A 19,420-nucleotide genomic window follows, 5' to 3' on the forward strand; every position below is an offset into this window, starting at 1 on the left:
AGGGGAATCTATTTCGACTAAAAATACATATCATAGACCGTCATGGTATGGGCTTAAGGCTGTGTGACGTAGTTACTGTGACTATAAATAGAATGAACACCTGAACGACTCGTGGTATATCAATAGTGATTTAAATACCGCGTAGGTTGTACACGAGGTAACTGTTTACTTGTATTGTTATCGACTGTTGGTGAGAGTACTGGTCAAGCTTTCCTGGGTATTTCCCGGGGAAGCCTGGACATCGAGCTAAAAGTGATTATGAATTCAAATAATACAGGTAAATACTTCCTATAGCCGTTAGTGATTATACCTTACACACTTACTGTACACATGGGGTATAATATGCACTGTGAGTCATTTTCATCGATAATTTGTCTTTTATTGATAGAAATAAGCAAATATTTGTGTCGTATAATAAAAAACAAATAAAAGAAATATGTTGAATATGTGCATATGTGAATATGTTACGTTAGCGGCTCGTGAATATTTATACACCTATTTATATGATGGGTAACTTCTGCGAGATTTTGTAGTTTTCCTCAATATGTATCCTCATGCGAATCCCTTAGCTATTCTTTAAAAATATCATGCGTGATGTATAGACATTACGGAGGTTTCGAGATCCCAAAACGACGTGGGTAAAGTACAATTTACCGTAGATTAGTCCCAACTTCCGGTGATTATGACATCACAAAAATCACGTCAAAGGTCGACGTCATAATTACCGGAAGGTGGGACTAATCGACGGTAAATTGCACTTTACCCACGTCGTTTTGGGATCTCGAAACCCCCGTAATTGCCTTAAGAGTTAAAGACATCTGACTTTGTATATCACGATTTTATTTGCAATAAATGTTTGAAGGATATATATATCTTCGGTTATGCTTATGTTCAAAGTTGGTTCACATAATAGATAGGATATAACTAGGCGTATAGTTTTATTTCCTATATCGCATTTCACATTAACATTGCTATATCTTAAATCTACACGAGTTTCAGTTTGAATATTTATCTCAACAGTTCAAAACCTTCAGTAACCTATTCTAACTGCAAGCATTGTTTGCATCACGCGATTCGTTGTCAAGCTGAAGCTTCAACATAATCAAAAAATAAAACAAAATTTTAATTATTCTGTTTAACTTTTTGTCTCTTCGTAGAGGAAATGTACATCAACAAATGATAATAAACCAACACATTTGAAGTCAATAACACTAGGTGGAGGTATCGTAAGGATTTAATTACTACAAAATGTTTAACGCGACAATATTTATTTATTAGAACGTAACCTTACCATCAAGGATCAGTTAATGTTCCTTAACGATGTCACCTCTGCTTGGTGTAGTGAAAATTGATCAGTTTATGAATGAGATGGTATACATGTATATATATAATACAGGAATAAAGACAGGAGTGTAGGGTACCACGTGATTACGGTTTGTGGTAAAACCATTGTTACAGCTGATGGTGAAATAGTATGTAACCTGATAACCAGTCGTTATCAATTTGACACTTACTAAACAACGAGAGATTCACGCTTTTACGTTTCACGTAATAAGAAATTACGTATACGTATTAATGAAACGTATCTCTCTTTTACTGAAAAATCCATCATTGTCAAAATGACGACGTTCCTTGTAATAGAGAGATTTCAAATTAGAAAATAAACGAAACTGTCTTTCAATTTAATAATTTGTGATAAAAGCTGCGAATGTAGGATTTAGTTTTGTTAACATTTTGTAGCACTCAAACTAAGGTAGAGGTTCTTTTACAAATCTATGACCAATTAAAATCCAAAACATTTTTACTTGTCCGGGACATTTGTACATTGTTTCATTAACGATAGGAACTTTGATAGTTCTCAACACACATCTATATTGTACCTTTGTAATATTTTAAATTTGGATTTACAATATTGTAGTTTCAATTCTTTCTTTAACACGGGTCAATGACTCGAGGAATCATAAAGAGTCAGTTTTGAGATAGCAATATTTTAACTACTTATTTATTAAACTGTTTTATATATTACGATGGCTAGCTTACTTGATTCCTATGATTACTCTATCTAAGCATGTAAAATAATATGTTTTAAACCACAGCAATGAAGAATCAAAACCAATATTTTAAAAATAACTTTTTATTGTGAAAACACAAAGCACCAATTTTAAAACTAGATCGTTTCTAGCACACTTCACTCCTTTCAGATATTCTTGTTCATTGATTCTCTTATGATTGCCTATCACTTATATATACAATGACTAATTTTCACTCATGAACAACTATACATGTGACGTTCATTATTTTGTAGGAACTCAAAATAAAGCTCACTCAAAATATAGATTAACATTTGTATAAAAAAAAATAAAAGTATTACCAAATGCTACAAATTTGTATGTCATGTCAATTCATTCTACCCGTCTTATAACAATAGAAATATATTACAAAACAATAGCATGACTAAATGAGGTAAACATAAAAATATTCAATTATCCATGTAATGTCTTTTTGTATTGCCTAATAAAGGATTATAAAGGTATTAACTTTTTGAAATATTTAAATTTGAAACTTCAGTAATATGTTAACACTATAGTGTGAACTAAATGAGAAATACATTATTCATACAATATATAGAAATAAATTTAAAAAGACAAAAATTATCTTAAAAGTAACATCATATAAACTGCAATTTGTGATACATGGTGATATTCCAAAAACTAATATTTTGTCATCATTTTCAGAATATAGAACAATGAGCACATTGAACAGAAGAAAGTATATGGGTTAATAGAGATTCCTAAGTAAGATTGCGAGATTACCTTAGTTTTTTTTCTCTCAACCAAAACGGAAACGTATTGCACGTATCTGAATGTTATAATAAACTATAATTCTTGAAAACATTTATATGCCACATCCATTCTACTTCTCTGGCTGTTTACCGTGTACTAATTGGTAGAATTGAGATTGAGAGTTTTTGAGAAGATTTTCGGGAGAGTCCAGTTCGGCCACCTGACCCTGGTCCATCACCAACACTCTGTCACTGTCCATTATGGTGTTGATACGATGGGCAATGGTCAACACCGTACTGTTGACAAACTCCTGACGAATTGTTTCCTGTATCAATTTGTCTGTCTCCAGATCTACACTGGCCGTAGCTTCGTCGATACACAACACCTTTGCTTTAGTAAGAAGAGCCCTAGCCAGACACATGAGTTGTTTCTGGCCGACCGAAAACTGTCGCCCCTTCTCTCCTACTTCTCCCTGGAGTCCACCCAATCTATCGACGGGTACACGGAGATGACATCTGTCCAGAATACCCCAAAGTTCTTCGTCACTGTAGGACGGGGAATCACTGCCAAATGTCGTCACTGTAGGACGGGGAATCACTGCCAAATGTCTCCTGAAAATTAAAAAAAAAAAAGTTAAAAACTAACGGAAACGCCACAATAAATCTTTATGAATAAACATGCAATGCTCAAGTAGTTATAAATCACGATCATGCATTAAGATATTGATATATGCTATCTCACTATTTTCACTGCTTTGCAATCATAAACAGAATATGGTTTTATTTTTATATTTGCCAGTGACAGTTACCTGACATCCTTCAGATTCTGTTGTTGTATGTTCACTCCGTCAATTGTAATGTCTCCAGAACTTATCTCTACAGTACGGAACAACGTCTGGAAGAGACTGGACTTCCCGGAACCAGTCCGCCCCACGATTCCCACCTTTTCTGCAGGCCTTGTACTGAACGTGAGACCTTTGAGGACATTAGGTAATCCATCTCGGTATTTCATGAAGACATCGGTATTGCTGATCACGCCTGCAGATAGCCAGGCGGGGGACGACTGTAACATAAAAATGATGAATTGTGAATTATTTTTGTGTAATAAAGTTAATAAATATGCTGATGGAACATATACTTTCATTTTTTCTATTTGTATGTTTATTTCCTAAATCCAAAATACATACCTGTTGACCTTCCCATTTCTCGCTGGGGGTTTCCTCTACATACTGCTGGACCCTCTCAACACTGACCATCTGTTTCTCTGTTTCCGTCACACAGTTGACCATTCCATTCAAAAGTCCAGACAGTGAGAGTATATAGGATATAGCAAGTCCGACAACTCCTGTAATATTAAGTACATCTAAATAAAAATGTCGTTAACGATAAGTAATTATTTTGTTTTAATTTGTTATTTATACGATTGAACATCAGAATATATAAAAATACAAAGAGAAGAGTACAGAGATCCTTACCCGGATCAATGCCATACAAATTGTGTTGTATTACAGCCATTGTAGCTATTCCAGTCACCATGACGATTCCAAACATCTGCGTACGGATCCAAAGCCACATTCCAATATTGTGTGATGTATAATTTGTTTTTAACCAGTTGTCAAGGCGATTTATGTGCTTGTCAGTGAATCTGTAACAAAAAAGAGAATGAAATATCCAATAAATATTTCCAATGCTTTTAATGGTTAATGTAAAATAAAATATTTGAATTTTTTATCGTTTATTGTTTCATTTTTATGTAGTTATATAAACATTACCTCTCGGATTCTCGGAAAGCTCTAATGGTGACCAATCCTGATACTGTCTCCGAAAATTGGGAAAAGATTGGTGAACGGTTTAGACTCGATATCCGTCGGACTTCACGAGATGTATGACGATATTTTTCCTGAAAAAGTTGAATATGACCAAACTTAATTATTCTGATATTCAATAAAGCTAAGCACTTTTACTTCAAAAGATTGGATTTTTTTTAAAATCTACACGAAGGAGAAAGAAAGAAGAACGAAAACTAAGATTTTGAATAGTTTGTAGATTAGAATATCATCAATGAAACTTATAAACAATGTTTATGTGAATGTTGTTCTAAGCGAAATATGATATTACCGAAATAATCACATAAATCCATTTACCTGTAGTCTAAAGTAGATGGAACCAACGGGTATGATGATAGCAATGAACCAAGGCATTCCGTAACACACCATGACAAGAGTGCCAACAACTTCGCACAACTGACTAAGAACCACCATGACCATGTGACTGATTGAGTCGTCGATGGTTCCCATGTCTGATGAAAATCGGTTAAGGATTCGTCCAACGGGAGTGACGTCATAGAACGACATTGGCGCCTATAAAGAGATAATAAAAAATATTGTTAATTCAATAAAAGATAATTACTTGCCAAATAATTCGCTTCAAAAAATACAATATTTAAACCATGCTACGAGAAGCAGAAAAGAGTTTCATTATCTTAATAACTACATATGCCTTACCTTAAGCATGGTATTTAGTAGACTCCTGTGCATAGTCTTTGCTATATTCATTCCACTGTGGCCAAAGAGAATCTCCCTGGCCAGAGAGAAGAGAGAATAGACAGCGGAGAGACATGCGTAGACCACCATGTAGTAGACGAGACTGGATTGTCCTGAAGTCTGGGTTGAGTCGTAACGTTCGTTCAAACTGTAATTAAGATAAACATACAATGTAGTTTTATCATCATAGTAGTATAACAAATTTATAGTGATAAAAGGTGATAAAGGTTTTATTATTGTCATGTTTATTCTTTATTGTATCAGATTCTTACCTGGCCGGAGTTGACATGTTGTCATAGTAACATTGGTATCCAGAGGAAGAAGAATTGATACCATCAGTGTTAACACTAGACACCCAATGCGTCAGCCACCAATCTTTCGCTACCATCGACACTGAAATAGATATAGATTTTATAAAAATACAATATATCATAAAAATGTAATTGCAATACTTTTAAATGATGTTATCTTCAAGCAGCATATCAGAAATAATTGTAGCATTAATTGATGGATTAACGGGTTTTGTAAGGTACGTACTGTTATCTGCACAGTTTAAGCTTACCTCTCATAAAGACAATGGACAGAACCATGGTGATTGCAAGCCAGGTACTAATCGCTGCGAGGTACGCTTTGTACACTCCTAACTTCACCTCTCCTGTTGCCTTGGTTTCATCTCCTAGTTTACCATCACTGTCACTGCTGTCAATGTGCTCTACTTCAACGTTTTCCTTCTTCGATGATTTTCGCTCGGCGAATTTGATATCGGTAAGTACCTTAGATGGTGGACCTAAGGAAAGTATAAGATAAACATTAATCATTGTCGTTTAAGCTCTAAGGAAACAATGGTAGTTAAAATTGAATGACGATATTCAGTCTACATAGGAAATGTTCACGGATTACATATGACTTACCCATTTTGGAGATGACTCCATCCTCCATGACGATGACAAGATCGGCTTCTCCAAAGAAACTCGTGTGGTGTGTGCATAAGATTCTTGTTTTATTTTTCAGCAATCCCATTATGCAGTTGTCATACATATGTTGTGCCACATGGGCGTCTACCGCTGCTAGAGGGTCGTCAAGGAGATACACATCCTTATCCTGGGAAAAAGGTAAACATAGGTGACCATTAGTAAATCAGTCATAACGATTCGAACAAATATTTGAAAATTTGGAGTTCGTTCCCACGAATATTCAAATGTATCTCCTACAAAAATGATCTAAGTTGTTACTTGGTATAGAGCCCTAGCTAAGGCTAATCTGGCCTTTTGACCTCCACTTAATGTCACGCCATTTTCACCAACTTCGGTTTTGTCGCCAGCTGGTAGCATCTGCAAAAATGAATAAGTAATGAGTAACTTAGTAACTCAGTTGATGAATCGTTTACATAGAGAACAAAATAAGACAATTATTTATAGTCAATGCAGTAGTAACTTAGTGTTTTACTAACCTCAATGTCTTTCTTGAGAGATGCAGCATCAAGAACATCGGCGTATTTCCTGGCGTTGAAAGGACTACCAAATGTGACGTTATCTCGTACTGTCGCTTGTTGTATCCAAGGTTCCTGATCCGCCAGAGCAAACCTATTCTTGAGATTAGACACGGATATTTCGCCATCTTTTCGAGACATCTCAGCAAGTATGGCGTTCAGCAAGGAGCTTTTCCCAGAACCAACTTTGCCAATCACCCCTATGAATTGCCCCTATCACACAAATAAACGACATGAGATCATTACATAAATAACATCGTATTCCACTTTGACCTTATTTAACTCAGACATATTTATTCTTTATAGTGTTTATGTAGATAATCACGGACTACTTACTTGTTTGATGTCGACAGTAATATCACGAAGACAAAGAGATCCTAAAGCAGTTACAGTATCCCCAGAATCTGTCGTCTTTTCCGTTTTCTCAACACTTTGTAACTTCTCGCCTTCCCAGGCAAACTTCCCTGTATTTACTGATATCACGTTTTTGTTTTCCATCTCTTCTGAAAAGTTGAAAGATACCATAATTTCATTTCACACTTCAAAGGAACATTTTACCATATAACAATGAGCTTGATATCTATTGAAATTGTTTTCTATAGGTTCATATACTTCATACATACAGATTTGAAACAAATATTTTACCTTCCATTTTTGCGTAGTAACTTTTGAGGTCAATATTGTTCAGTGCCACAAACTTCTCAATCCTTCCAAGGGAAATGACGGCTTCAGTTATGCCGTTAACCACCCATGGTAAATGATTGAGTGATCCTAGGAGCTTTAGAAACAGTGCTAGACTAGCAAACATCTGAAATAGATTAACATATTTATTAAGAGTAAGAGTTTAGATAAAAAAAGAAACATCAGCTGAGATTTCAAAAATTAAAACAATCAAGTACACATAATTTTCGGTTTTTATAAACATAGTCTCTCAGTATACAGAAGGCACAACTTTACGATTTTCGAAAATCTAATTTAACAAGTGTTTAAATTAATATGGTTTCATTGTACCTTAGCAGCGGTGAGGGTATTCCCCATCATAGAATAGGCGCTGAATGTTAGAACAGTCATAAAGATAGGGGTCAGAGTCCACAAATATCCAGTAATGGCTCCAAGAATCTTCCTCTGTTTGATGATCTTTAACTCAGCATCACGAAGTTTCTCAATCATCTTCTGGAAGTGATCCTCCCAGGTGTAAAGCTTGATTATCTTGATTCCACCGAGCACTTCATTCATCAACTGTAAGATAATAAGTTCATTATTGAACCAACAAATAAGATTTCAAAGCAATACTTACAAAAAATAAAATATTCGATGATAAAAAAATATGTGAGAGCAAAAATCTTCTTACCTTCGTTCTTTTGTCTTTCTCGTCCATAAGCACTTTTCCAAGAGCTATCTGTTTCGTCGATACGATCTTGTTGATAGGGACGAGCACCAAAGCGACGGCGAGACCTCCAATCATAGCAACTCCAACCAGTTGATACAGGATATACATGCATATCACGGTTTCAAAAGGAAGACTCCACAGGGCGTGGAAGCAATGACAAAAGCCCATCATTCGATCAGTGTCAGTTCCAAGAAAATTCACAATCTCGCCAGTGCTGAATTTCGATAATGATACTGTGCTTACCTGTATGGCTTTCTTATATATTGATGTCATTATTGAAATTCTCACCATGAAAAAGGTATGCATGCGTATAAAGTGAAACCTACTTTCAAAAAGAGCTTTACCAAAACTTGACAAGAACAATAGAAATGCATATCGATAGCCAATGTGTGATTCTTCATCACCGTTTTCGAAGAAGGCAATCAATAAACCCAGAGATATTGGGCCAGTGAAGTTGATCAGTTGTGCTATCAACTCTAGGATTCCACAATACAGAAAGAATTGTAGTCCGTAGGCTTTGAGTAACGCCTGAAGTAATGTAGTTTTTGTCTTGTTTGTGCCGAGTTCCTCTTCCTGTTGAAATCGTTTAGAAAAGTCTTCTTGTACTTTCTTTACATTCAAACTTTTTGGTAAATGAAACATGTCGTCAGACGAAAGACTGGCTGCTTTATTCCCCTTCTGCAGGAGCGGATGGACCCAATAATAAGTAATTTTTGATAACAATGATACCTCGTCCTCATTAACTGGGCAATCATCCGAATCATGTTGCCGTTGTTTCTTTTGAGCATCTTGTTTGCTTGTTGTTATTTTCCTTGATAAAAGAGCGACAACGATCAAAGTGATGATTGTCATCAGGATATTGACAGCGCTTGGCATTTCAAAGTCATATGTCTCCAATGTGGCTACCGTCTTTGGATCCAGGGAAATGTAGTCTGGTAATAGTGTGGAATTAACTTCTCCATTCCACGTGATGTTGTCATTTACGTTGTTTTCTTTTATACACAAGGGTCTCAATATCGTGTACTCCATATCTGTCATCTGAAAATAAAATTAGCCATTATCATAGATAATTTTTTTCTAATTAATGAACTGAAAACATTTTATCATTATAGGCCGTGGAATAATGAGTTGATATGAACTTTAAAAGAATTATAAGAAAGTTAAAAAAAAACCAAAAAAAACAGAACAATATATCACCATAAAGAGAGTAAATATACAATAATGAACAAAACAAAAATCCATATTTTCTGTATTATTGCGTAAATATACAATTTTATTTTACACAATAACAACTAAGAATAATAGGAATTAACCATAGTTATAGTTCTAATGGAATTAAAATTAAACCACGCATGTGTTTAAGAAAATAACAATTTTCGGTACTAAATTTAACACCAAATTCCTTGTATTTATTTAATAAACTTACCGGCAATGTCTACAAATGAAGGTTTTCTCTGTCAACCTTATATTTCAGGATAAGGTCTATACAAGTTGTTTATGTGTCTAACTCTGCTGAGCAGAATGGTCAGACCTAAGATCAACATTATATTATATACCATTTACTGATAGAAATTCCGGAATTTTTCGAACAAGGGGAATCTATTTCGACTAAAAATACATATCATAGACCGTCATGGTATGGGCTTAAGGCTGTGTGACGTAGTTACTGTGACTATAAATAGAATGAACACCTGAACGACTCGTGGTATATCAATAGTGATTTAAATACCGCGTAGGTTGTACACGAGGTAACTGTTTACTTGTATTGTTATCGACTGTTGGTGAGAGTACTGGTCAAGCTTTCCTGGGTATTTCCCGGGGAAGCCTGGACATCGAGCTAAAAATGATTATGAATTCAAATAATACAGGTAAATACTTCCTATAGCCGTTAGTGATTATACCATACACACTTACTGTACACATGGGGTCTAATATGCACTGTGAGTCATTTTCATCGATAATTTGTCTTTTATTGATAGAAATAAGCAAATATTTGTGTCGTATAATAAAAAACAAATAAAAGAAATATGTTGAATATGTGCATATGTGAATATGTTACGTTAGCGGCTCATGAATATTTATACACCTATTTATATGATGGGTAACTTCTGCGAGATTTTGTAGTTTTCCTCAATATGTATCCTCATGCGAATCCCTTAGCTATTCTTTAAAAATATCATGCGTGATGTATAGACATTACGGAGGTTTCGAGATCCCAAAACGACGTGGGTAAAGTACAATTTACCGTCGATTAGTCCCAACTTCCGGTGATTATGACATCACAAAAATCACGTCAAAGGTCGACGTCATAATTACCGGAAGGTGGGACTAATCGACGGTAAATTGCACTTTACCCACGTCGTTTTGGGATCTCGAAACCCCGTAATTGCCTTAAGAGTTAAAGACATCTGACTTTGTATATCACGATTTTATTTGCAATAAATGTTTGAAGGATATATATACCTTCGGTTATGCTTATGTTCAAAGTTGGTTCACATAATAGATAGGATATATAACTATAGTTTTATTTCCTATATCGCATTTCACATTAACATTGCTATATGTTAAATCTACACGAGTTTCAGTTTGAATATTTATCTCAACAGTTCAAAACCTTCAGTAACCTATTCTAAATGCAAGCATTGTTTGCATCACGCGATTCGTTGTCAAGCTGAAGCTTCAACATAATCAAAAAATAAAACAAAATTTTAATTATTCTGTTTAACTTTTTGTCTCTTCGTAGAGGAAATGTACATCAACAAATGATAATAAACCAACACATTTGAAGTCAATAACACTAGGTGGAGGTATCGTAAGGATTTAATTACTACAAAATGTTTAACGCGACAATATTTACGTCTTTATTAGAACGTAACCTTACCATCAAGGATCAGTTAATGTTCCTTAACGATGTCACCTCTGCTTGGTGTAGTGAAAATTGATCAGTTTATGAATGAGATGGTATACATGTATATATATAATACAAGAATAAAGACAGGAGTGTAGGGTACCACGTGATTACGGTTTGTGGTAAAACCATTGTTACAGCTGATGGTGAAATAGTATGTAACCTGATAACCAGTCGTTATCAATTTGACACTTACTAAACAACGAGAGATTCACGCTTTTACGTTTCACGTAATAAGAAATTACGTATACGTATTAATGAAACGTCCATCATTGTCAAAATGACGACGTTCCTTGTAATAGAGAGATTTCAAATTAAAAAATAAACGAAACTGTCTTTCAATTTAATAATTTGTGATAAAAGCTGCGAATGTAGGATTTAGTTTTGTTAACATTTTGTAGCACTCAAACTAAGGTAGAGGTTCTTTTACAAATCTATGACCAATTAAAATCCAAAACATTTTTACTTGTCCGGGACACTGGTACATTGTTTCATTAACGATAGGAACTTTGATAGTTCTCAACACACATCTATATTGTACCTTTGTAATAGATTTTAAATTTGGATTTACAATATTGTAGTTTCTATTCTTTCTTTAACACGGGTCAATGACTCGAGGAATCATAAAGAGTCAGTTTTGAGATAGCAATATTTAAACTACTTATTTATTAAACTGTTTTATATATTACGATGACTAGCTTACTTGATTCCTATGATTACTCTATCTAAGCATGTAAAATAATATGTTTTAAACCACAGCAATGAAGAATCAAAACCAATATTTTAAAAATAACTTTTTATTGTGAAAACACAAAGCACCAATTTTAAAACTAGATCGTTTCTAGTTTTAAAACATAAAAATATTCAATTATCCATGTAATGTCTTGTTTATATTGCCTAATAAAGGATTATAAAGGTATTAACTTTTTGAAATATTTAAATTTGAAACTTCAGTAATATGTTAACACTATAGTGTGAACTAAATGGGAAATACATTATTCATACAATATATAGAAATAAATTTAAAAAGACAAAAATTATCTTAAAAATAACATCATAAAAACTGCAATTTGTGATACATAGGGATATTCCAAAAACTAATATTTTGTCATCATTTTCAGAATATAGAACAATGAGCACATTGAACAGAAGAAAGTATATGGGTTAATAGAGATTCCTAAGTAAGATTGCGAGATTACCTTAGTGTTTTTTCTCTCAACCAAAACGGAAACATATTGCACGTATCTGAATGTTATAATAAACTATAATTCTTGAAAACATTTTTATGCCACATCCATTCTACTTCTCTGGTTGTTTACCGTGTACTAATTGGTAGAATTGAGATTGAGAGTTTTTGAGAAGATTTTCCGGAGAGTCCAGTTCAGCCACCTGACCCTGGTCCATCACCAACACTCTGTCACTGTCCATTATGGTGTTGATACGATGGGCAATGGTCAACACCGTACTGTTGACAAACTCCTGACGAATTGTTTCCTGTATCAATTTGTCTGTCTCCAGATCTACACTGGCCGTAGCTTCGTCGATACACAACACCTTTGCTTTAGTAAGAAGAGCCCTAGCCAGACACATGAGTTGTTTCTGGCCGACCGAAAACTGTCGCCCCTTCTCTCCTACTTCTCCCTGGAGTCCACCCAATCTATCGACGGGTACACGGAGATGACATCTGTCCAGAATACCCCAAAGTTCTTCGTCACTGTAGGAGGAGGTAGGGTCCAAATTCTCCCTGACGGTACCACTGAAGATGAATGGATCCTGGGGAATCACTGCCAAATGTCTCCTGAAAATAAAAAAAAAATAAAGTTAAAAACTAACGGAAACGCCACAATAAATCTTTATGAATAAACATGCAATGCTCAAGTAGTTATAAATCACGATCATGCATTAAGATATTGATATATGCTATCTCACTATTTTCACTGCTTTGCAATCATAAACAGAATATGGTTTTATTTTTATATTTGACAGTGACAGTTACCTGACATCCTTAAGGTCCTGTTGTTGTATGTTCACTCCGTCAATGGTAATGTCTCCAGAACTTATCTCTACAGTACGGAACAACGTCTGGAAGAGACTGGACTTCCCGGAACCAGTCCGCCCCACGATTCCCACCTTTTCTGCAGGCCTTGTACTGAACGTGAGACCTTTGAGGACATTAGGTAATCCATCTCGGTATTTCATGAAGACATCGGTATAGCTGATCACGCCTGCAGATAGCCAGGCGGGGGACGACTGTAACATAAAAATGATGAATTGTGAATTATTTTTGTGTAATAAAGTTAATAAATATGCTGATGGAACATATAATTTCATTTTTTCTCTTTGTATGTTTATTTCCTAAATCCAAAATACATACCTGTTGACCTTCCCATTTCTCGCTGGGGGTTTCCTCTACATACTGCTGGACCCTCTCAACACTGACCATCTGTTTCTCTGTTTCCGTCACACAGTTGACCATTCCATTCAAAAGTCCAGACAGTGAGAGTATATAGGATATAGCAAGTCCGACAACTCCTGTAATATTAAGTACATCTAAATAAAAATGTCGTTAACGATAAGTAATTATTTTGTTTTAATTTGTTATTTATACGATTGAACATCAGAATATATAAAAATACAAAGAGAAGAGTACAGAGATCCTTACCCGGATCAATGCCATACAAATTGTGTTGTATTACAGCCATTGTAGCTATTCCTGTCACCATGACGATTCCAAACATCTGCGTACGGATCCAAAGCCACATTCCAATATTGTGTGATGTATAATTTGTTTTTAACCAGTTGTCAAGGCGATTTATGTGCTGGTCAGTGAATCTGTAACAAAAAAGAGATTGAAATATCCAATAAATATTTCCGATGCTTTTAATGGTTAATGTAAAATGAAATATTTGAATTTGTTATCGTTTATTGTTTCATTTTTTATGTAGTTATATAAACCTTACCTCTCGGATTCTCGGAAAGCTCTAATGGTGACCAATCCTGATACTGTCTCCGAAAATTGGGAAAAGATCGGTGAACGGTTTAGACTCGATATCCGTCGGACTTCACGAGATGTATGACGATATTTTTCCTGAAAAAGTTGAATATGACCAAACTTAATTATTCTGATATTCAATAAAGCTAAGCACTTTTACTTCAAAAGATTGGAATTTTTTTTTAAATCTACACGAAGGAGAAAGAAAGAAGAACGAAAACTAAGATTTTGAATAGTTTGTAGATTAGAATATCATCAATGTAACTTATAAACAATGTTTATATGAATGTTGTATTAAGCGAAATATGATATTACCGAAATAATCACATAAATCCATTTACCTGTAGTCTAAAGTAGATGGAACCAACGGGTATGATGATAGCAATGAACCAAGGCATTCCGTAACACACCATGACAAGAGTGCCAACAACTTCGCACAACTGACTAAGAACCACCATGACCATGTGACTGATTGAGTCGTCGATGGTTCCCATGTCTGATGAAAATCGGTTAAGGATTCGTCCAACGGGAGTGACGTCATAGAACGACATTGGCGCCTATAAAGAGATAATAAAAAATATTGTTAATTCAATAAAAGATAATTACTTGCCAATAATTCGCTTCAAAAAATACAATATTTAAACCATGCTACGAGAAGCAGAAAAGAATTCCATTATCTTAATAACTACATATGCCTTACCTTAAGCATGGTATTTAGCAGACTCATGTGCATAGTCTTTGCTATATTCATTCCACTGTAGGCAAAGAGAATCTCCCTGGCCAGAGAGAAGAGTGAATAGACAGCGGAGAGACATGCGTAGACCACCATGTAGTAGACGAGACTGGATTGTCCTGAAGTCTGGGTTGAGTCGTAACGTTCGTTCAAACTATAATTAAGATAAACATACAATGTAGTTTTATCATCATAGTAGTATAACAAATTTATAGTGATAAAAGGTGATAAAGGTTTTATTATTGTCATGTTTATTCTTTATTGTATCAGATTCTTACCTGGCCGGAGTTGACATGTTGTCATAGTAACATTGGTATCCAGAGGAAGAAGAATTGATACCATCAGTGCTAACACTAGACACCCAATGCGTCAGCCACCAATCTTTCGCTACCATCGACACTGAAATAGATATAGATTTTATAAAAATACAATATATCATAAAAATGTAATTGCAATACTTTTAAATGATGTTATCTTCAAGCAGCATATCAGAAATAATTGTAGCATTAATTGATGGATTAACGGGTTTTGTAAGGTACGTACTGTTATCTGCACAGTTTAAGCTTACCTCTCATAAAGACAATGGACAGAACCATGGTGATTGCAAGCCAGGTACTAATCGCTGCGAGGTACGCTTTGTACACTCCTAACTTCACCTCTCCTGTTGCCTTGGTTTCATCTCCTAGTTTACCATCACTGTCACTGCTGTCAATGTGCTCTACTTCAACGTTTTCCTTCTTCGATGATTTTCGCTCGGCGAATTTGATATCGGTAAGTACCTTAGATGGTGGACCTAAGGAAAGTATAAGATAAACATTAATCATTGTCGTTTAAGCTAAAAGGAAACAATGATAGTTAAAATTGAATGACGATATTCAGTCTACATAGGAAATGTTCACGGATCACATATGACTTACCCATTTTGGAGATGACTCCATCCTCCATGACGATGACAAGATCGGCTTCTCCAAGGAAACTCGTGTGGTGTGTGCATAAGATCCTTGTTTTATTTTTCAGCAATCCCATTATGCAGTTGTCATACATATGTTGTGCCACATGGGCGTCTACCGCTGCTAGAGGGTCGTCAAGGAGATACACATCCTTATCATGGGAAAAAGGTAAACATAGGTGACCATTAGTAAATCAGTCATAACGATTCGAACAAATATTTGAAAATTTGGAGTTCGTTCCCACGAATATTCAAATGTATCTCCTACAAAAATGATCTAAGTTGTTACCTGGTATAGAGCCCTAGCTAAGGCTAATCTGGCCTTTTGACCTCCACTTAATGTCACGCCATTTTCACCAACTTCGGTTTTGTCGCCAGCTGGTAGCATCTGCAAAAATAAATAAGTAATGAGTAACTTAGTAACTCAGTTGATGAATCGTTTACATAGAGAACAAAATAAGACAATTATTTATAGTCAATGCAGTAGTAACTTAGTGTTTTACTAACCTCAATGTCTTTCTTGAGAGATGCAGCATCAAGAACATCGGCGTATTTCCTGGCGTTGAAAGGACTACCAAATGTGACGTTATCTCGTACTGTCGCTTGTTGTATCCAAGGTTCCTGATCCGCCAGAGCAAACCCATTCTTGAGATTAGACACGGATATTTCGCCATCTTTTCGAGACATCTCAGCAAGTATGGCGTTCAGCAAGGAGCTTTTCCCAGAACCAACTTTGCCAATCACCCCTATGAATTGCCCCTATCACACAAATAAACGACATGAGATCATTACATAAATAACATCGTATTCCACTTTGACCTTATTTAACTCAGACATATTTATTCTTTATAGTGTTTATGTAGATAATCACGGACTACTTACTTGTTTGATGTCGACAGTAATATCACGAAGACAAAGAGATCCTAAAGCAGTTACAGTATCCCCAGAATCTGTCGTCTTTTCCGTTTTCTCAACACTTTGTAACTTCTCGCCTTCCCAGGCAAACTTCCCTGTATTTACTGATATCACGTTTTTGTTTTCCATCTCTTCTGAAAAGTTGAAAGATACCATAATTTCATTTCACACTTCAAAGGAACATTTTACCATATAACAATGCGCTTGATATCTATTGAAATTGTTTTCTATAGGTTCATATACTTCATACATACAGATTTGAAACAAATATTTTACCTTCCATTTTTGCGTAGTAACTTTTGAGGTCAATATTGTTCAGTGCCACAAACTTCTCAATCCTTCCAAGGGAAATGACGGCTTCAGTTATGCCGTTAACCACCCATGGTAAATGATTGAGTGATCCTAGGAGCTTTAGAAACAGTGCTAGACTAGCAAACATCTGAAATAGATTAACATATTTATTTAGAGTAAGAGTTTAGATAAAAAAAGAAACATCAGCTGAGATTTCAAAAATTAAAACAATCAAGTACACATAATTTTCGGTTTTTATAAGCATAGTCTCTCAGTATACAGAAGGCACAACTTTACGATTTTCGAAAATCTAATTTAACAAGTGTTTCAATTAATATGGTTTCATTGTACCTTAGCAGCGGTGAGGGTATTCCCCATCATAGAATAGGCGCTGAATGTTAGAACAGTCATAAAGATAGGGGTCAGAGTCCACAAATATCCAGTAATGGCTCCAAGAATCTTCCTCTGTTTGATGAGCTTTAACTCAGCATCACGAAGTTTCTCAATCATCTTCTGGAAGTGATCCTCCCAGGTGTAAAGCTTGATTATCTTGATTCCACCGAGCACTTCATTCATCAACTGTAAGATAATAAGTTCATTATTGAACCAACAAATAAGACTTCAAAGCAATACTTACAAAAATAAAATATTCGATGATAAAAAAATATGTGAGAGCAAAAATCTTCTTACCTTCGTTCTTTTGTCTTTCTCGTCCATAAGCACTTTTCCAAGAGCTATCTGTTTCGTCGATACGATCTTGTTGATAGGGACGAGCACCAAAGCGACGGCGAGACCTCCAATCATAGCAACTCCAACCAGTTGATACAGGATATACATGCATATCACGGTTTCAAAAGGAAGACTCCACAGGGCGTGGAAGCAATGACAAAAGCCCATCATTCGATCAGTGTCAGTTCCAAGAAAATTCACAATCTCGCCAGTGCTGAATTTCGATAATGATACTGTGCTTACCTGTAAGGCTTTCTTATATATTGATGTCATTATTGAAATTCTCACCGTGAAAAAGGTATGCATGCGTATAAAGTGAAACCTACTTTCAAAAAGAGCTTTACCAAAACTTGACAAGAACAATAGAAATGCATATCGATAGCCAATGTGTGATTCTTCATCACCGTTTTCGAAGAAGGCAATCAATAAACCCAGAGATATTGGGCCAGTGAAGTTGATCAGTTGTGCTATCAACTCTAGGATTCCACAATACAGAAAGAATTGTAGTCCGTAGGCTTTGAGTAACGCCTGAAGTAATGTAGTTTTTGTCTTGTTTGTGCCGAGTTCCTCTTCCTGTTGAAATCGTTTAGAAAAGTCTTCTTGTACTTTCTTTACATTCAAACTTTTTGGTAAATGAAACATGTCGTCAGACGAAAGACTGGCTGCTTTATTCCCCTTCTGCAGGAGCGGATGGACCCAATAATAAGTAATTTTTGATAACAATGATACCTCGTCCTCATTAACTGGGCAATCATCCGAATCATGTTGCCGTTGTTTCTTTTGAGCATCTTGTTTGCTTGTTGTTATTTTCCTTGATAAAAGAGCGACAACGATCAAAGTGATGATTGTCATCAGGATATTGACAGCGCTTGGCATTTGAAAGTCATATGTCTCCAATGTGACTACCGTCTTTGGATTCAGGGAAATGTAGTCTGGTAATAGTGTGGAATTAACTTCTCCATTGCACGTGATGTTGTCATTTACGTTGTTTTCTTTGATACACAAGGGTCTCAATATCGTGTACTCCATATCTGTCATCTGAAAATAAAATTAGCCATTATCATAGATAATTTTTTTCTAATTAATGAACTGAAAATATTTTATTATTTATAGGCCGTGGAATAATGAGTTGATATGAACTTTAAAAGAATTATAAGAAAGTTAAAAAAAAACCAAAAAAAACAGAACAATATATCACCATAAAGAGAGTAAATATACAATAATGAACAAAACAAAAATGCATATTTTCTGTATTATTGCGTAAACATACAATTTTATTTTACACAATAACAACTAAGAATAATAGGAATTAACCATAGTTATAGTTCTAATGGAATTAAAATTAAACCACGCATGTGTTTAAGAAAATAACAATTTTCGGTACTAAATTTAACACCAAATTCCTTGTATTTATTTAATAAACTCACCGGCAATGTCTACAAATGAAGGTTTTCTCTGTCAACCTTATATTTCAGGATAAGGTCTATACAAGTTGTTTCTGTGTCTAACTCTGCTGAGCAGAATGGTCAGACCTAAGATCAACCTTATGTTATATACCATTTACTGATAGAAATTCCGGAATTTTTCGAACAAGGGGAATCTATTTCGACTAAAAATACATATCATAGACCGTCATGGTATGGGCTTAAGGCTGTGTGACGTAGTTACTGTGACTATAAATAGAATGAACACCTGAACG

General features: G+C 35.1%; 2 protein-coding genes across 3 annotated transcripts; both read right to left on the minus strand.

Moving 5' to 3' along the window:
- Window positions 1–2,118: 2,118 nt before the first annotated feature.
- LOC138318378 (ATP-binding cassette sub-family C member 10-like) lies at window positions 2,119–11,143 on the minus strand. The gene is made up of 17 exons (XM_069260690.1): window positions 11,086–11,143; window positions 8,166–9,242; window positions 7,826–8,053; window positions 7,460–7,622; window positions 7,151–7,317; window positions 6,776–7,027; window positions 6,558–6,656; window positions 6,237–6,426; window positions 5,888–6,112; window positions 5,598–5,718; window positions 5,287–5,473; window positions 4,927–5,142; window positions 4,555–4,682; window positions 4,258–4,427; window positions 3,970–4,127; window positions 3,592–3,845; window positions 2,119–3,394 (listed from the first exon to the last, which is right to left on the minus strand). The coding sequence occupies exons 1-17, from the start codon at window positions 11,086–11,088 to the stop codon at window positions 2,914–2,916; spliced, it is 4,119 nt and encodes a 1,372-aa protein (XP_069116791.1). The 5' UTR covers window positions 11,089–11,143; the 3' UTR covers window positions 2,119–2,913.
- An 847-nt stretch (window positions 11,144–11,990) lies between these two features.
- LOC138318380 (ATP-binding cassette sub-family C member 10-like) lies at window positions 11,991–19,237 on the minus strand. 2 transcript variants are annotated; one of them, XM_069260692.1, is made up of 17 exons: window positions 19,149–19,237; window positions 17,683–18,759; window positions 17,344–17,571; window positions 16,978–17,140; window positions 16,669–16,832; window positions 16,294–16,545; window positions 16,076–16,174; window positions 15,755–15,938; window positions 15,406–15,630; window positions 15,116–15,236; window positions 14,805–14,991; window positions 14,446–14,661; window positions 14,073–14,200; window positions 13,775–13,944; window positions 13,487–13,644; window positions 13,109–13,362; window positions 11,991–12,910 (listed from the first exon to the last, which is right to left on the minus strand). In XM_069260692.1, exons 2-17 carry the CDS (start codon window positions 18,757–18,759, stop codon window positions 12,412–12,414), a joined length of 4,125 nt encoding a protein of 1,374 aa, XP_069116793.1. In that variant the 5' UTR covers window positions 19,149–19,237; the 3' UTR covers window positions 11,991–12,411. The 2 variants fall into 2 exon arrangements, with proteins under 2 accessions (XP_069116793.1, XP_069116792.1); XM_069260691.1 differs by having other exon boundaries at window positions 16,669–16,835.
- Window positions 19,238–19,420: the final 183 nt, after the last annotated feature.

Source organism: Argopecten irradians, chromosome 3, assembly GCF_041381155.1.
Source record: "Argopecten irradians isolate NY chromosome 3, Ai_NY, whole genome shotgun sequence".
Classification (NCBI taxonomy): domain Eukaryota; kingdom Metazoa; phylum Mollusca; class Bivalvia; order Pectinida; family Pectinidae; genus Argopecten; species Argopecten irradians.

Coding starts and splice junctions, on each gene's coding strand:
- LOC138318378 (XM_069260690.1), bottom strand. Junction 8,054..8,165: donor AGAAAGACAAAAGAACGAAG/GTAAGAAGATTT, acceptor ATTATCTTACAG/TTGATGAATGAAGTGCTCGG. Junction 4,428..4,554: donor GCTTTCCGAGAATCCGAGAG/GTAATGTTTATA, acceptor TTTTTGTTACAG/ATTCACTGACAAGCACATAA.
- LOC138318380 (XM_069260691.1), bottom strand. CDS start 18,759: ATGACAGATATGGAGTACACGATATTGAGACCCTTGTGTATCAAAGAA. Junction 15,939..16,075: donor TAGCTAGGGCTCTATACCAG/GTAACAACTTAG, acceptor TCCCATGATAAG/GATGTGTATCTCCTTGACGA. Junction 14,992..15,115: donor AACATGTCAACTCCGGCCAG/GTAAGAATCTGA, acceptor TCTTAATTATAG/TTTGAACGAACGTTACGACT.